The following is a 19,360-nucleotide window of genomic DNA, read 5'->3' on the forward strand; positions in this document are numbered from 1 at the left end:
AGGAGCACAACACCTGTAGCTCGGCAATTACGTGCAGCTCCTGGCGGAGCTCATTATTTTAAAACTTCAGCCTTGCCGTGGCCTAATCAAAACGTTTGGGTACCAGACTTTATTTAACAAAATTACCCCCTCTACCCCAGGCTCCGCGGATGCCCCCTCCACAGAGGTACGATTAGGAATGCGGGAGGGAGGGGTGGGGGCCGGGGAGCGGCAGAGCACGACGGAGGAGAGCTGCAGCAGAGGGAGGGGGGGGGGAGGCGAGAGCACGAAGGAGGAGGGCAGAGGGAGGGGGGAGGCGAGCGGAGCCGAGCAGCTCCTAAAAGCAGCAGGGAAGGGAGGCGAGCAGCTACGAAAACACGACCATGTCTCTCCGAGGCAAGGAGACAATGCCTCGGAGAAACGCACGGCCATTTTCGGATTCGGGGGCGTGTTTTTGCGCCCTGAGTGACAGACGACGTCACAGGGCTAAAGAATGCAAAAAATCACGCCCCCGAATCCGAAAAAGACGGAGCTTCTTTGGAGGGACGGCTCTCTCCTCCAATGGCTGGCCTCCTTTTAGGAAGCCAGCCAATGGTGGAGAGACAGAGCAGGAAGGCGGGTTCTGAAGTCCCACTAGAGGACATTAATTCTCTGACCGGAAGCTGCTTCGCAGCTTCGTCCCGAGACCTAAAAACAGAAAACCCTCGCACTACTTTTTTCTTATTATTTACAACTCAAACTCAGATTGGAAACAAAAAGAAAAAAATGCCTCAATCTTTTTGAAGGGAAGCACATATGTATTGTATTGTACATGCCTTTTTATAGCTCTTATACCCCTGATGAGGCGTCAAAGCGCTTTTTCGGCGAGTAGCACGCTACTCCGGGACCCATAGAGGATTAGTGTTGAATTAGTATAGTGAAACATGCAAGTACATTTTAAGTGGTGGATAGGTTAGTCAGTTATTTGGAATGATAACAGAAGGATAGAGGAGGAAAAAGGTTTGTATTTATATAGCGCATGTTACCCCTGATGAGGTGTTGACGCACACTGTTCAGGAAGCCTATAAAGGAATAGTGGTGAATTAATATGGTGAAATATGAAGTAATTTCAGTGATGGATATTAGTCAGTTATTTGGAGTGAGAAGGATAGTGGAGGGATAGAAGGGGAAGAAAGGTTTGCATTCATATAGCACTTGTTATCCTGATGGGTGTTGAAGCACTTTTCTGGCAAGTAGCACGCCACTCCGGAACCCATAAAGGATTAGTGGTGAATTAGTATAGATGAATATGGAATTTGAGAAGTAAACATGTTAGTCTGTTTAGTTTTGATTGAAAAAGGATAGTGGAGGGATAAAAGAGTGAAAGATGTTTGTGTGGTGGGCGCACCTACAAAATGTTGTGATCAGCAGCATCATATCCTTTTTCTTCTTCTTTTGCCATGCTGCACAGGGTCAAGATGCTGTACAGCATGGCTAAAACCATTGGCAAAGCCAAATGGTCTAAAAGGCTAGACCTATTTGCTTTTCCAAACGCTGATTGGAACTGGGACCTACTTTATAGCGCCTTTTTTAAAAATGTATAATTCAGTGAGGCAAGCGCACAATATAGCATGGAAGTGGCACAGTGGATCACTCATAGGCATACATTCTAGCGCATTTCATGTGGATGTGGCTTTGCATTATGCCACTTTGTAATCATGGCCTGGTGAAGTGCTTATCTTATATCATTGGTAGGTATCTATTTGATAATTAGCTGGGTTGCATGGCATGTAAGTATAAATATTACTTTAGGAACTTGGGGCCTCATTTACTACATTTTTGTGCAGGGCATTGTTGCGATACCCTACGTCAAATGAAAAGGGCAGGAATGCGCCGTATCTATAAGATACGGTGTGTTCCTGTCATCTTTCACAGCGTTAATGCACAAATGTCTCCCATGCACCCACGTAGGCACCCTTGCACCATGGTGCACGGGTGTCTGCGTTGAAATCAGGTTGTTTTTGTGGGGGAGGGGACACCTTCCTTCACAAAACAACACTTACGCCACCCCCAGGGAGGCACAGGGTTTTGACACAATCCTAGATTCACGCTTTGTTGTAAATCTTGGAATGTGTCAAATACCATGGGAGTTGAGTGGGAACTCCAACCGCAATGCCCATGACACGCCTCCCGGGGCAGTGTGAGGCAACACAGCGACTTGTGCTGCATTGCCTTACATCATATCTATGATGCCATGAAAAGCCACGCAGGGTAGCTTTCCGTAGCTTTGTAGATATGGATACGCCCAGTGCACTGCTGGAACATCACAAAAAGTGATGCAACGGCGTCGCACTGGGCTTGTAAATGAGCCCCTTGGAGTTTTAGATAGTTTTCATGAAGCAAAACATGGAAATTGACACAAAATGTTGAGTTTGGAGCTTAAAAGACATTCTCATTGTACTAACCTCCAACCTTACAAATGTGAACTTGGCTGACCACGCCCGTGTCATTTTCCTTGGCTGTAGGCCACCGATATATGAACAAATCTGTGAATGAAGAGCCAGCCTCAAACACCATCCCATACTAGAAGACAAAGCAAATACAGGGCTGAAAGAGGCAGAAACACTTGATTTTAAAAAAAAAACACCACCACCATAGCATATGGTTTTACAAAGTTCAACTGAGTGATCCTGGTTCATTCTCTCGATTTGCAAATACAAGGGTCAAAGAGCCTTTTTTGGACACTGATTACGATTTCTAGAGCTCTGGCTCTTACCCTATGCGGTTATGTTAATATGTTCCTCTGTGCAAGTATTGAGAATGCACAAGCCTTTCCAAGCATCGCTGTCTTCTCTTGGTATAGGCTCCAGTTGACCAGTCTTAGAACCCTACATGCATCATTGAAAAAATGTATGGCACTCGTAAATGACCGTATATTTTCATAGCCCATCTTCTTGGCACTAGTGTTGCCAATTACTGGTCCCTTACCCCTACCAACTACCTCAGTTCTTTCACAATTCTGTCAACGTACAATACAGTACTTGCACACTTTGCTCTGTGCATGTTTCACAATCCCAAACAATGGTATCTTCAATCCATTACAAAACCAGTTCCTTCACATACATACAGTTAATTTGTTACATGATGGGTGCATTGAGTGAGGCTACAGGTGAACAGAGATCCCAAGACCTGCATCATCCACCCTGAGCTTACCAGGGACCATTCACATTCCAAGGCTGCAGCAAATGTCTTTTAATTGTGCCAAACAAATGGGTACTAAACATCAATGGAGACAACCTTGTTGGACACATGGCTCTAGAAAGAACTGCTAGACACTTCAGCAGACTCTACACCACTGAAGAACCTCAAGATAGTGCCTAGAATGGAGCTTCAGTTGCCATTCCAGTATGCACTATCCGGCTGGTGTATGCTCACAATTGCTTTGAAAACACCTTCAAAATGTCAAGTGTCCTGGTTCAGAGCAGGAATGGCCCACCTGCCTCCTTTCCTAACTGCCAATTCATACTGCTAGTTCACTTTTCAGGTGGGACTATAGTGCTTTTGGTGCCGGGCTGCACTCAGTTCCTATTCAACCAGTTCGCTTTGAGTGGTTTAAAGGTGATAGGACAACTGGTGATTAGATTGAGCATTGTAGATGGTCAAATAATTAACTGCAGCTGCTGCATCTCAAGTGTTGGGTGATCTTCTGCGAGGGGTGTAGTGTGTGCTCTCATTTGAAGTTGTGCCTTCTGTGTTCATTTACTGCATTGCAGGGGTTACCATGGTCGACAAATCTTTCATGATTGCAATAAGTTCTCAGGAAGTCTATATGCCGTCTTACTGCTCACCACAGAGTTGAAAGTTGAGGTGAGAAAAGTAATTTTATAAATGAGAACTAAAATAAAAATAAAACGGTTTTCTTTTTAACTGTGAACTGAGAATTTTCAATTCTGAGGTTATGTAGGGTCCTCCCCGGGCCTGGTAGCATGAAAATGAATTACGATACACAAGGAGCTCGGGAATACAGATCTTTATTTCTTAGAGTGTAACCAGTAACTGCCAAGTAAAGCGTCATGAACTTTATTAACCACACCCAATAACTTACATCACTAGATTACGGAGTCCGTGAAGGACCATTGGGATCACATATTCTATAATACACAATAAACTAAATCACCCCCTTTGCTAAATAAAAAGTTCAAACAGACAAAAAAACAAAAGTAAAACCATATAAATATCATAGTTTCTTAATGAGTTGTTGAGGCGCTTGAACCACTCTTCCAGATCTCGTGGTATGAGGTGGAGGAGACACAGGAGAAAAAAAAAACGCAGAAAGTGCTGGTGATCCGGACACTGATCTAGACCTGGGGCTCTCCTGGCCCTCTGAGGACAAATTCTCACTCTGGATGTCTGGAGCCGACAGACTCGGAGGCAGGTGCTTGAAATGTGAGCAATCCCTTGTAATGGACTTTCCAGGAGCATGGGCAGTCACCATGTTTCCCTTATTAGTCCCAACTTGCACTGGATAAGCCTCAAATGGAGCGTAATGTAATGTCTCGAGCATGTCGATGCTTGTCAGCATAAGTCTTCATTCTGGATTTGTGAGATGAATCAGTGAGTCAGACTCTCATGGCATCAATTGTTCTTTCAGTGGTCCACTGGGGCAGTTTGGTACCCCTGGCTCGTCCAAACATCAGGGTGGCCGGGTTTTTACTAGTTGTAGAATGAGGAGTAGATCTGTAGACCCGAATGGTAGAATGAAGAACTGACTTGAGCTCAAGTCCTTCTAGCACAGTGATCTGGACAGCCTTCTTAAGAGTGCTCATGAAACGTTCAACAACGCCCTTAACCTGTGGCCATAAAGGTGTGTTTTTTTGATGCTTGATATTTTAATGATTAAGAAAGTCTTTGAATTCATGACCATTGTCAGATTTTAGAATGGATGGAACACCCCAGATTACAAATATGCCTTCTAGTCTTTAAATTATTTGATCATGAGTGATTGACAAAATGTCTTCCATTAGAGGATACCTGGAGTACTCATGTATTATTACCTTGAAGTAATGACCATTTGCGAGGGGTCCAAAGAAATGTACTGCAATTTTCTCCCAAACGTCTTTTGGTAGAGCTGACATGTTCAGCGGATGCTGCATTGTTTTGGGCGAGAAAGCAAAAGTCACACAGTTGATGGACAGAATGCAGAACAAATCAAAACATTCACCCCGGTCAAGAGATATGGGTTGAATCCATCATTCTTTTGCTCACCATGCCACACCAGTTTAGACCCATGGGAGATAACCAGTTACACAAGTGACAAGCCTGGAGTTCTTTCTCAACTCGCTCATCAAGATGCGGTCCGAAGGGCTCCCTTTGTGGTAACAATTCCACCATGTCCTTCGTGTGCCATTTTAATAACTTGCTGTCGTAAACTTTCAGGAGTGAAATTTTTTGACCCTGGTGAGATATTCCCTTCTTGAGACGAGGACCGAAGGGACCACCGTACACAGGCCCGGAAGCCGACGGCTGAGAGACACCGCCAGCTGTGAAGCCACCCATCCATGGGGAGGGTAGGAGGGGGGGGGGACGAGGCCGTGAGGAAGCCACGGCCAGACAGGGAACCCCAAGACCCCCACCCGGCGAACAGGATCCACCAGGCGGGCCAGGAGCCTAGCACCCCCCCCCCCGCACGGGCCCGAAGGCAAGCTCAACGGAAGCACCCGCAACCGAGAGCGGAGACCCTCACACGCAGGCCGGCCCCACAGGCCAATCCATGGACCCAGAAAATCCTACAGGAGAGATAACGGAAGGAGCGGGGACCCCAACCCGCCGAGACGGTGGGTACCAAATGGACATCCCGTGAACGCACAGTGCTCAGCTCCCCGCAGGCACACCTGCACTGGGAGCCTACGGGAAGGAAAAGCAAGCTATAGCCCAGAGGCAAGTGGTGCAGGGCTAACCAGCCTCCGGTGCCGGGGGTCGAATCAAGTCCCTTGCGGAAAATCCGCAAGACCGGACCGCAGGCCCGAAGAGCCCGAGAACCGGGACAGTCATGTCCCAGTACGGACTGTAACGGAGGCAACCGCCCCCCCCCCCCCCCCCCAGGGGTTCCCTGGAGAGAGAGGGCCGAAAGTCAGTCTCCAAGGAAGAGACAGGGAGCGGCCGACCATCATGAGACAGGTCACCGCCGAAACTCGGGCCCGGACCCGCCGAAGGACCCCACCCCTGTAAGGGCGGGACGACCTCCCCTGAACAGCGCAGGGGCCAAGCCGGCCGACACAGAAGCGCAACATGCAGCGAAAAAATCGCGCACAACCCCCATTCATCCCTACGGGAATCGTGGCGCTGAATAACAGATGTCAGCTGTGACCCAATTCAATGGAAAGAATCACACAGGCCACTGAACCTGCGGCCACGAGGCCAACACTAGCCCCCGCAGTAGACGCATCAACCCACTGAGACACAAGCCGAAAGACCCAACCCGGTCCCTGAGGTCCAAGGGGGAGTGCCATGCCCAGGGGCACCAACTGAACCCTGGGATAACGCCGAGGTGGGGAATCGAACCCCGTTGCACCAGGGTCTGAACCGCATCTCCACAGCCGCATAACGGGACAACATGAGCGGAACACTCGCGACAGGCTCAACCCGACGGCCCAGGGCGCCAGAAAAAGGGAACACGGACAAGGGGGACTGTCCCCATGTCGCACCGCGCCCCCTCAGAGCGCGCCAGACAAGCACCGGCACTCTGTACATGAGGCAACGTCATAGGCCCACGGCCGCACGAAGAAGGTACAAACACTACCCCCACACTTCGTGTCTATGTCAACCGCCCGGCCCTACAGGGCCACAGCAAAGGCAGGCCCATCACAGTAGTGAAAACGGCATTCACATCGTGCCAGTGATGCAGCACAGAAATGGCCTCACCGAGGAACGAACCCCGGACTCATCGAGGAGGAGATGCAGAGCGGGACACCACAGATTGGAAGCGGCACCAAGGCGAGAATTCTCAGGACTGTGGAATTTCGGGGACCCAAGACCCGCCTAGGCTGGGAATAGACCCGGGCTAGACCACTGCATCGGGGTCTGCCCGAAGCGTCACAGCATCGAAAAAATTCCCAACTAGGGATATTACCACAGCAACGGCCGGATTCGAACTCCCGGCCTGTGAGGGCTGTTCCTACCAAAGGCACAAGCCGTATCACTGAGCCACCGCTCCTTGGTTGCACGCAGCGGTCAAAGTACCACAGCTGCCTCCAAGACTGCCGTTTAAACACCAGCGGGTGAAGGACTCCAACCTGTACTAGTGATCTTGTTCACATGCGAACAGGAGCCTCATTTTGAATCGACCCAACCCTTCGGATTGCAAGATCGAAGAAAAAACACCTGGAGGCAACCAAACCCCGCCCCCGGGGGGCGGGGGGCGTTCGGAGTTAATTTCAGCTCCGCAAACCGCCGCGGCCCGTAGGGCCAAAAGACAGGCATGGAGGCGGCGGCGCACAGCAGCCGCCCAGCAGTCGCGGAGAGAGCCCCCGGACAGCGGAGCCCCTCGCCGCCAGACAAGGTAGGTGTTAGAATTGCAAAAGAAGTGACGACTCCCATTCTGCCTTCTGATGTAAGTGAAAACCGGTGTCTGGAAACCCTCAGCCGCTCGGAACGGGCAGAGCTCTGCGAGGGAGCGCTTAGCGACTCCCTCGAGGCCGGGTACTCACACGCTGGCTTAAAGTCGCCCGCCTCGCCGGGGCGCCGGAAAAGATGCACGTAAATGAGATATCAAATACATTTACAAAAACACCGCCGGGAGAGGCGAAAACAGACACGACCAGTCACAATACATCCCCCAACCGCAGCAAGAATACATGAAGAACAAACTGCAGGCAGACAGGGGCGCAGCCCGATTCCAACCCCCTTTGCAACACAATAGACAGCCAGAATGTTAGTATCAGGACACATTCAACAGCTGTGTTTGTGAGCAGGCAGTGCACACACACATGAGCATACACACAAAGGGCATCAGCTGCGTAGGACCCAAAAAACCCACAGCGTGGCCAGGGCCCATCAGTAACGACCTGGGGATATACCGGGATGCCAAACACCCCCTATCCCCTGCCGCCCCCCCCCCCCTGTAAACCACTGGCATGCTATAGCAGTACCTAACCGGCCCCACAGGACCGGGGGAAGGAAGAGGGGGGGGGATTGTAAGGCATAAGGCACTCGAGACCGCTAGAGCAGGTCCTCCACCCTATACCCCAAGGGCCAGCTCACGCCGGCCCATCTTACCTGTACCGTGCTCTGGAGAGAATCGTGCAGAACAAAAAAAACAGGCTGATTGGTTGGGCCGGCCCGCCTCTTATAGAGGTCAGGTGGGACTGGTCGGCCATGTTGGGAGGGGGTGGGAGGTGGTTTCTTTTTGCTTTGGAGGGTTCTGTTGTGGAGCTAAAGCTCACTATGTAAATCATGTGGCGAGGAAGACTTACGAGGAGGTAATGTCTGTGAGGATGACCATATTGCTGTCTGCCTTTGTAGCAGCACTTATAGCAGCACTTATTTGCTCCATGGGCACATCTACAAAGGTGCTGGATCTCACAATGGAATTGACATAGGCCTCAGCCATTTTAAAAGGGGTACTCATAACTGTGTGGACACTCGAGAAAAGTAGACAGCATGGTTTTGATCTTTCCCGGGCCGGTGCACAATGGTGTAGTCATACTCTTGCAGTCGCAGCCTCCACATCTCAATGCAAGGGGGCATCTTAGCCTTCGGATTGCCAAAATTAGTGAGCAGTGCTTGGTGACTAGTAACAGCCATAAAATGTTTCCCAGACAGAAACACATGAAAATGTTCACAAGCCCACACAACAGCTAGGCTTTCTTTCTCAGGTTGCTAGTCAGCTCATTCAGTCTGTGACAAACTTCACCCAGCATCACCTACAATACACCTTTGGACGTTTGCATGTCCACAATATTGAGCAAGAATTTCTCCCAAGCCCACTGGGCTGGCATTCACAACAATCTCTGTATGCATTTTTTCTCAAAGTAAGCCATTTTAGGCGCATTTTCAATTGCATGGTTAATTGTCTTGAAACTTTGATCACACTCCCTTGATTACTGAAATGAAACTTTCTTTTTTATTAACTCTCTAAAGGGGGCACTCATAGTGGCAAAGTCACAGAGGTGGCTGAAACAGTAGCAGGCCATACCAAGAAAAGAACACAGCATTGTTACATCTTGTAGTGGGGAAGTAGATGACAAAGCCTAAACTTTGACTGGATCAGTAGTCATTCCCCCTCTGAGAAAATGTGCCCAACAAACTTTAGTTTTGTTTTGTGAAGCTCACACATTTCAGCATCCAATGAGATACTGGCATCAGCAAATATACAGCACACTTGGGTAAGGGCTATATCATTTTCCTTTTGTGTGGCCCCAAAAACCATTATATCATCACTGTAATTGAAAGCATGCGTAACAGGCTGTATAGTGTGACAAATTACATTTTGGAAGAGTTCGGCAGCTGAAGACACTCCGAAACTCAATCTTTTGTATCTGAACAAACCAACATACGTTGAAAAGGTAGCAATGTACCTGCAGTTTTCATCCCATTTGAGCTGATGATATCCTTTGTTCAGATCAAGGCATGAAAACCCTTTAGCACCATTCAACTGGGCAATCATATTGGCAATTTGCGACCTGGATGTCGTTCTCTTTCAATTGCCTTGTTTGCTTGACGTATGTCAACATAAATTCGCAAAGACGCCCCACTGTCCTTTTTAGGTACCAACACTATCAGCGACACCCATGATGTTGGACTGGTACAGTGTTTAATTATATCATGTTTTAGTAAAGACTCAATTTCTTTTTCTACAGTCTCTTGTAGATGAAAGGCAATCCAACGATGTTGTTGAGCAACAAGACGATTATCCTCATTAATATGGAGCTGCACTTTCATTGTCTTAAGTTTTCCTAGTCCATGAAACAAGGACAGAAAATGATTAACACTGATATTGTAATTCACAGAAATTAGTCCCATGTCGGCAGCAGTGCTGAAACTGAGTAGACAGGCACTTGACAAGGTTCCCTGAAAGACATGAATTTGGGCTTGTACCTTTGTCTTTTTATGTTTCATAGTCACCATGAAGGAATCTTTAGTTTGTAATGGTGTCGAGGCTGACCAGATGTATACTTTGGTTTTCAAAGGTGTAAGATTGGGCACAGGAGACCGTTCATTCTAGTTTTCGATTGGCATGATGTTTATTGATGCACCACTGTCTATGACAAACAGTATATGGCAACCATAAATCTTCAATTATATTTTGGAACAATGTCAAAATGAATTCAGTGATTTCACTTGTCAATACTTTTTTGACCTGTATTCTTCCTTGAAGGAAGTCAAACCTATATGCACACATCTTATATTTATCAGCATTGATATCGCACACCTATCTTCTTCACTGTTGCTCGACGGTGATGTTGAACAACCTCTTGACAAGGAATTAGACAACAATCAGTTTCTAGTTGCCTCAACTGATATCGTCGTTAACTTCGATGGGCATGACTGGAACGCTTCTGGAACTTTCTGGCTGCTATTTTGTCCTCACAATGTGACGCAGTGGCAGCCATTTTGCCTTCACAGTGTGATACACTCACTTATTCTGTCTCTTGGCACACTGTTACAAGATAGTTTTCTTTCCCGCCGCCTTTACACATCTGTCCAGTGGCAGGACATTTACCTTTATAGTGAAAGGAAAAACTGCATTGATAACACATTATTTTTACAGAGTATGTTTAAATGTTAAATGTTTGGTGTTAAGCTAACTTGCATTCAATCTTGGAAGATTAATATAGAGTCTCATCTGCATGAGTGTTGCACCAAAGATACTTGTGTTTTTCTGCACTGGGATATTGTATGTCTATTGTTCTACTTCACTTACTTTCATTTTTGGTGGCAGGGACACATTGATGATGCCCACAAGGCTGAGTATTAGGGCGAAGAACATAGAAAAAACACTGGCTACCACCAGGCATAGCAAGGTGTTTTGTTTCGAGTCGATCAACATCCTAATGGAAAACCTGCAAAAGAAGACATCACATCAACATTACTCCCTTCAGTATTTTAGAAAGAACTGGACAGCTACATGTGCTGTAGATAAACATAGAAAGTGCAAGGATTACAGGAAAGAGATACTTCAGCAACCACCATATTGAATGTTTTGGCCTTACTGAGGCTTGTATCAGTCCACTGGGACCCATGAGTAAGAATGAACCTTCAGTCTTACATCACTCCCAGCAGGGGGTATTTTCCATCAGGTTTATGTCACTTCTCAGCTGACAAATAGCCCATAGTGAAATGTTTTACAATCCATGATGAACCCATTCACCCTGAAGGCCTGTAAGCAGGGGTTACCTGTTGTGGAGTCACCCTGAATATCCACATGGAACATGTGAGAGGGCAACCAAGATTCCCTAAGAGGCTTGCGAAAAGCCACACTACCCATAGTATAAACTAACAGAGGATCTTAGCTGGTCCACTCAGCAGCGATGTCCTGTCATTCCGCAGTTCTTCTTAAATGTGTGCTGGACTCGTATGCACAGCAAAGTGCTTCATAGGCGTAAGCGAGTGACAGACCAAGCCAAGTAGTAGAAGTCGGAGTGCCCGTCATAGTGATTTTAATGACAGCTGGCCTTGACTCCCTCTAACCACTGATACCCTTCTCCCACTGGGAAGTAGAGCTTACTTTTATCCCCCGAGTCAATTACGTAGTACTGTGCTTCGGTCAGGTAGACAGCGTAGGTATTTCCAATCAGTTTCTGTGTTTACACTCTGTCTCTATGACTTACAACCTACACAAAAGGTTTCCTCATTAAAACAAAAGGTCCCCCCAACATCAAGATAGCTTCTGGCAATGTCTGAAACATTTTCCCAGGCGTTTGTGGTTATAGGTGTCATTGTTAAATTAACATTAGTTGTTATGAAATGAGAGAGCTAGTAAAATCATATTTTGGGGCATTTGTGATGGTGCCAGTAAGAAAAAACAAAGCTGTGGGCCCGAATGCAACATTTGGTGAAAACAGGGACAAAGAGTCAACAACTTCCTCCAAATTATTATGGACACTGTTTCCAGTTCTGGACTTCTGTGTGACAGTCTATTGCAGGCGTGATGTAGTCTTCTTTTACTTCTATTGCACTAATTAGATCAAAACACCAGAAATCAATTGTCTGTGGTCAAAGGTTCAGGACTGGAGGAAGTGACCGGGAGTCTGGTGGTCAACTTACAAGGATACAATAAGCAAATGGGTGACCTGACTCCTGCTGCTGCCTGCACTGTGACAGATATGGGTATGAATAAGGTTTACAGAGTTGCATTGCATGCGCTTTATGTTGGTAGTATGTCCATTATACATGTGTGCTCTAGAAGCAATTAGACCTGTCATCCTTGGGTTGATCTTCCCCTAAACATGTTGTCTTACTCCTCCTGTTTTGCTGAATCTGTTTTTGTTGTGAAAGGAACAGTGGTCCCTAAGCAATAAATATGCTTGCAATATTACATGTACATTTATTGCTTAGGGGCCACTGTTCCTTTCACTATGTCCCTAGCGATTCTTGGGTTACCCTTGTGGTTTTGAAAACCCATCTATTTTTGTTGACCGTAGTACTTTACCACTGCTAACCAGTGCTAATTCACTTGTAAAATTGGCGCACACTGAATTTACATATTTTATTTTCTTGTAAATCCCTAGCAAATCCCTAACAAAGTGGTACTACATGTACCCAAGGCTTGAAAATGAAATGCTACTGACAGGCATGCAGCATTGGTTTTGCCACCCAATTAAGTAACCCTTAAACATGTTTCATGCTTGCCATTGTAGGCTGTGTGTGCAGTTTTAAAATGCCATTTTGGGATGGAAAAATAAACCCTTTTCCAAGTGAACTCTTCTTTTTTAATATATGTAAGACACCCCTATGATAGGCCCTAAACAGCTCATAAGACAGATTGCAATGTATTTAAAAGTTGGTCATGTGCATTTGAGTTTTACATGTCCTGGCAGTGAAAAACTCTAAAATATTTTTTTTTCTGCTGCAAGGCCTACCTCTCCCATAATATAACACTGAGATACCTTATTACATTAAATAAATGATAACTTTTGATAGGGAGCAGATAGGAAAGTCATGTTTGGTGTCTGAGCAACTGGAATTAAAAAGTATCTTTAATATTAAAGTTGAATTTTAAGTCACAATTCAGGAAATGCCCCTTCTAGAAATGTAACATTTTCTTGTCCTAACCATTTAGTGCCTACAGCCTGTTCCTAGGTCACATGACTAGGCAGTTAGCGTTTGTGTATTCGTCCCACACAGCATCATATTAGAGCGTCTGGATGTTGGCAGGATGGGCCATCTCTGGCAGAATGAAGGGGTGAAGTTGTCACCTACCACACTTACACCTCAAAGGGACTTCAGCACACTCTCATAGGAGTTCACACTAGTCTATTAAGATCCCAGACAATTTGGGGCCAGGGCAGGGAGGAAGGAAATTCTATACAAATCTATGGGGGAAACACTGTGGATGGTTCTCCCACTTCAAAGTGGGCCCGAAGTATAAATATTGGACCCTCAGACTAACTCCTCAGCCACTTTTTGGACTCGTGGACTCTATAGAAGAAGGACAGCCCAACCTATTTACATTATATGCACTTTGTGATCTGCATGGTACATGTTCTTAGCAGCAGGCGTTTTAACCCTCTGACCTACCTAAGGATGAGTCAAAACTTCCACTAGACAAACCTCCGTTCTCTTTCCAGGAAGACCATTAATCACCAGAGTTATCTTGACATTTTAATTGATGCATGGAAATTGCTTGCGGCCAGGAATACCGCAGCAGGTGCTTCTAAAATGATAATATACTAAAAATGATGCCCCCACCCCAAGTTAGCGCCTGATGCAGTGGCACCGTTCGCACCACCCTAGAGGTGGCCCTGACTGAGACACAACAGGCTCCTATGTGCTGACGCAACTTGATGCATCTCAAAGCATGACCATGCATCTCAGCTTCTGTTCAGCATCTTCGCAAGCACCAAACTAGTGAAAAGCATCTCAACGCTGCCAATCGGCCCACGTCAGCTCAATGCATCTCAACTCTGCATGATGCATCTAGACACAAGTACTCGTATCACTAGCAACTTCATCGGCCTCAACCCCTACATTGCAGCTTCTGATCAGCAGCTCCAGCGGCACAGACACAGTGCGATGCATCTTGACGCAGGACCTCACTGCGCATGCTCCCGCTGATGGCTCCTCAACACCCGTGCAGATCATCGCATGGCCTTCGCATCTTGATGCTCGGGACACAAGGTAGTATGAACAGCTGACTGAACTGAGTCCTGTATCTGGCCCGTACTTCATCGTAATGGCCTGTCTGTGTGACTTGGACCTGGTGTACCCCGACCAGATAATCGAAATTGGTGATTCATGCTTCTAAGTGCTGCTTTTCTTCAAAAACATTAACATTTCATGTCTCCTGCTCTACTAATTGAATTTTGTGGTTTTGGTCCTAAATTATTTATTAAAGTTGAATCTATATCCAAGATTGGAGTGGGATTTTTCTTGTGTTTTGTTTTCACTTCATCACTGTTTAAAGTGCTGCATAAATACTTTACACATTGGCTCTAGGTTAAGCCTGACTGCTTTGTGGCAAACTACAATAGATTTAAGCACAGGTTAATTTGGGGTCTGCTAGTGTTTCACCATGACAAGAAATGTGTTTGTTGTTTCAGTAGGGTTTCACCCCCCTCAACCAGTAACCCAATTTCTCACTGAAACAGATTACTAGGTAAAGAAAGAATCCTATGGATCTTGGAGTTCTCACCACATACACATCAAATTCTAAGTGCTGCTTTTCTTCAAAAACATTAACATTTCATGTCTCCTGCTCTACTAATTGAATTTTGTGGTTTTGGTCCTAAATTATTTATTAAAGTTGAATCTATATCCAAGATTGGAGTGGGATTTTTCTTGTGTTTTGTTTTCACTTCATCACTGTTTGAAGTGCTGCATAAATACTTTACACATTGGCTCTAGGTTAAGTGTTAGACCTGGCACCTTGGCGTGAGTTTCCCTTCCACTTTTTTGCTGTTGTGCCTCAGATGTTTTGCTGGTTTCCGCTACTCAGGGCACTGCGCCACGGCCAACCCGTGCCGCAGTGTTATGTTATGTTATGTTAATAACATTTATTTGGCGCACAGCTGCCCCAGCGAAGGGGCGTCCTGGCGCCTGATCAAATGACACAACATAACAGGTCAGAGCTGAAGCAGAAGGATCACATCACAGGGACAAACAGGTGAGTTTTGATGGCACGTCTGAAAAGAGTAAGACTGTTTAGGGCACGAATGTGTCCAGGAAGGGAATTCCAAAGATCGGCCGCCAGAATACGAAAGGAGCGTCCTCCCATCCTACTCAGTCTGAACCTAGGCTTGATCGCCAGATGGTGAGATTCAGACCTGAGGGACCGCGTGGGGACATACGGAGAGATAAGGCCCGCAAGGGCGGGAGGGGAGGAAAGCTTCAAGATCTTAAATGTCAGACAGAGAGCCTTAAATTTGATTCTCTGTCTGACCGGAAGCCAATGAAGGGAGGTCAGAACCGTGGAGACAGAGCAGCGTCTCGGAAGACCCACAATGGCCCGTGCGGCAGCATTCTGCACTCTCTGGAGCCTAGTAGCCTCAGCCTGATTAACTCCAAGTAGCAGAGCACTCCCGTAATCTAGCCGAGAAAGGATAGAGGCCTGAACCACCAGTTGCCGCGTGGGGGGGGTCGAAGAATTTGAGGAAGAGGTCTCAGTCCTCGCAGTATACCAAAGCAGGTAGCTGCTGTCTTCTTAGTATGACTGGTAAAAGAAAGATTGGAATCCAGCCAGACCCCCAGGTTTTTAACTTCGGCCGCTGGAATTGGGGACACCCCCAATTCGGGAGGCCACCACTGGTCTCCCCAAAGTTCCGCTTGCTTCCCTAGAACCAGGACCTCGGTTTTCTTAGCATTGAGCTGTAGGCAGTTGTCACGCATCCAGTTAGCCACAGCTATAAGTCCTGCACGGAATCTGGGTGCATTCACCTCAGGGTCCCCACTGAGTGTCACCGCCAGCTGCGTGTCGTCGGCGTACGATGTCATGGTAAGGCCACATTGCCTGACGACAGCAGCCAGCGGTTTCACATACAGGTTGAACAGTGTGGGGCTTAAAGCAGAGCCCTGAGGGACTCCCAGACCGAGAGAATGGAAAGAGGACTGGCCAGGTGGAATGGCTACTTTGAAAAACCGGTCCGAGAGGAAGGAGCGGAACCACTGAAGAGCCTTCCCCACAATGCCCACTTCCTCCAGGCGCCGCATCAAAATGTCATGAGACACCGTGTCGAACGCGGCGCTCAGGTCTAATAATAGGAGCGCCGCAGTCTGCCCCGCATCCAGCACTGACCGCAAATGGTCGGTCATAAAGAGCAGGGCAGTCTCAGTGCTGTGTTGAGAGCGGAACCCATTTTGACTCTCGTCAAGAATATTATTACGAGAGAGATGGGCCGACAGGATGGAGTTCACGTGTGCCTCAGTGACCTTAGCGGTCCAAGGCAGGAGGGAGATGGGTCGATAATTTTCCGGGAGCAAGGGGTCTAGGTTAGGTTTCTTCAGAATAGGGCTGACCACAGCTTGCTTCCAGGAGGAAGGAACCACGCCCTCACTAAGGGAGAGATTAATCAGCTCCAAGATGGGCTCGCGACAGAGAGGCGGGAGAGGAGTAAAAAACTCCGGCTTCAGCGGGTCTAAGGGAGAGCCAGATTTAATTTTGAGGCTCAAAGTATCAAATACCTCATTAGACATGGCCGGCAAGGAGGACAGAGTTTCAGAAACCGAGACCTTCACAGCACTAGGAGCATCCCCGGGAGCAGATGGTATAAATCCTCGATAGATTGTCTGCACCTTCTCCACGAAAAAGGATGCCAAGCTTTCACAGTGCGAGTCCGTGCAGATTTCTCGCGAGGTAGCCCGCTTCCCCGTCAGGTCTTTGAGCACCTTGAAAATTAATTTAGAAGGGTTAGGGCTGTTGGAAAACTCAGCTGCGTAATACGCAGCCCGGGTTTGACAGATAGCTCTGTGGTAGATCTTAAGCTGGGCAAAGTACAGAGATTTTAACATGGGGTCAAAGGATTTCCTCCAGGCCCTCTCAGCTTGCCGGCAGGTTCTCTTAAGCTCGGCAAGAGTCTCATTGTACCAAGGGCTGCGGGTTTTAGCGTGACATTTAGACCACCGCAGGGGTATAAGAGAATCGAGGGCAGTAAGGACCCAATTGCAGAACTGTTCGTATCCCTGTTCCACATTCTGTAGTTTGCCTAGGGGCTGTGCCTCCAATATCCCAACAAAGTCCTCCAGCTTAAGTTTACGCCAGTTGCGCTTTAGGATCTGTTTATCCACAAGTTTAAGTTGTGGATTATCTAAGGGACATGACACTTCAACCAACAAATGGTCCGTCCAACCCATCGCCATCGGGTCAGATGTTCTAGCCCGAACTAAGGTGGTGAAGAAGGGGTCAAGTATATGACCTCCTATATGGGTAGGGGAGGTAACAAGTTGGTTAAGTTGCATCGCTTCAAGGTCCGCTAGCAGAGAGCTGATGGAAGGAGATGACGTCTGATCAAGATGTATATTTAAGTCACCTACTATGTTAAAGTTAGCAACGCTAGAGATCAGCGAGCTGACCACATCTACTAGGGCGGCCTTGAAGACGGTGTCGTTCCCAGGTGGACGATAGATAAGCAAGCCACTAAAGGTGAATTGATGGCTAACCTTAACCTTAAAAGAGGCGCTTTCACACATAGGAAGATCCTGGGCCTTCCACTCAGCCGCGAAGCAAGATTTGGTCGCCATGGCTATACCACCTCCCCTGGTTGCGCGGTTTAAAGTAAACACCGTATAGGTAGGAGGGAAAGCCAGGTTTATAATGGCAGTATCAGCATCCTGTAACCAAGTTTCGGTAAGAAAAATGATGTCAGGGGAGTCCGTATCTATCATGTCCCGGAGTGACTGATAGTGCTTGACCAAAGATCTAACATTCAAGCTCCATATCTTGAGTGTTCGCTCAGTACAATCTCTATGAATGCCCCGGGCAGTCCCTTCAGCAGGGCGCACCCCACTGGGTGAGGCCAAAGAGAAACAGCCGCATGCGCAGTCATAAGGTCCTGAAAGAGGTAGTATAGGGAAATGATTACATACCGGAAGACTATCTCTTATAGAAAAGATAGCAGCACGATCGTACTCCCTACTGCAAGTGCTCCCTACTGAAATTTGTACATGTGATTGATGTCCATGATTGGTTCATTGGATTTACTGTTAGTCCCTAGTAAAGTGCACCAGGAGTGCCAGGGCTTGTAAATGCCAATACTGCTAGTGGGCCTGCAGCGCTGGTTGCGCCACCCACAGAAGCAGCCTTAAAATGTGTCTAGGGTCTGCCATTGCAGAACCTGCGTGCAGTCTGGTACTGTCATGCTGGCTGGGCAAGTGCACCCACTTGCCAGCCCCTAAACCTTCCCTTAACTTCATATTAGTCACCCCTATGATAGGCTCTAGGGCAGGGTGCATTGTGAGTGTAAGGTAGGACATGCCCTGATGTGTGTGGCATGTCCTAGTAGTGAATTACATCCAAATTCGTTTTTCACTATTGCAAGGCTACCTGCTCCCCTTAGGCCAGAATGGGCTGCTGGAATTATTACCCTCTATAATCCCAGCAGGCTCAGGGAACATGGTAGAGAGTCATGTTTAGTATGCCTGAACTCAGAATAATAAAATATTTCTTTTAGTAACGTTTATTTTAATATCCTGGGTTTGCAAATGCTACTTTTAGAAAGTTAGCATTTGCTTGTCTAACCATTTCAGCCCGCCTCTGCTCTTGTGTGTATCTGACTGTCTGAGTGTGTGAGTGACAGGGCTGGGAGTTGACAGGTTGTGAATAGCAAGATGACACCTTAGTGGGTGGTGGGAGTTTCCCCTGAGTGATGCATCAGGCTGTGCTCTGCCACCACAATGCTGGCTCCGCCCCCCTGGGGAGCGACTGATGACTCAGCCTACACCTGGCCCAGGAAGGACCGAAGCTTGTCAACAAAGTGCTCAGGCTACCCCTGTCTTCACAATGCCGGCTCCGCCCCCCTGGAGAGCGGCTGATGTGCCTGCCCTCACACTGAATGCAGAAGCAGAAGTACCCACCACAAGTGCTCAGGGACTGAGAACAGTTATGCAAAGGCCCCCCTGGCCTGTAAGAACAAAAGAAACTGGGTATAAAAGTAGGAGCCCTGCTCCTTGTAAATTAGATCCTGTTTGTGCTACAGAAGAAACTCTGCCCGAAGAGAAGGACCTGGAAGGACAAGGAGGAGTGCTGTCTCTG

The 19,360-nt window shown here is 47.3% G+C and overlaps 2 protein-coding genes across 2 annotated transcripts in view; one reads left to right on the top strand and one right to left on the bottom strand.

The window, feature by feature from the left end:
• The window catches only part of LOC147710516 (ectonucleoside triphosphate diphosphohydrolase 8-like), a 615,095-nt gene that overhangs the window by 516,139 nt on the left and 79,596 nt on the right, over positions 1-19,360 (top strand). The gene's annotated exons all lie outside the window — the stretch shown is intronic.
• LOC147710518 (ectonucleoside triphosphate diphosphohydrolase 8-like) overlaps positions 1-19,360 on the bottom strand; it is a 409,769-nt gene that overhangs the window by 150,119 nt on the left and 240,290 nt on the right. Inside the window, exons 2-3 of the mRNA XM_086921188.1 lie at positions 10,880-11,018; positions 2,424-2,541 (exon numbers count right to left, since the gene is read on the bottom strand). Of these exons, the coding sequence (XP_086777314.1) occupies positions 2,424-2,541; positions 10,880-11,005 (244 nt within the window). The 5' untranslated portion in view covers positions 11,006-11,018. The remainder of the gene's footprint in view (positions 1-2,423; positions 2,542-10,879; positions 11,019-19,360) is intronic.

The sequence above is a fragment of the Lissotriton vulgaris genome, chromosome 5 (assembly GCF_964263255.1).
Source record: "Lissotriton vulgaris chromosome 5, aLisVul1.2, whole genome shotgun sequence".
Taxonomy (NCBI): Eukaryota; Metazoa; Chordata; class Amphibia; order Caudata; family Salamandridae; genus Lissotriton; species Lissotriton vulgaris.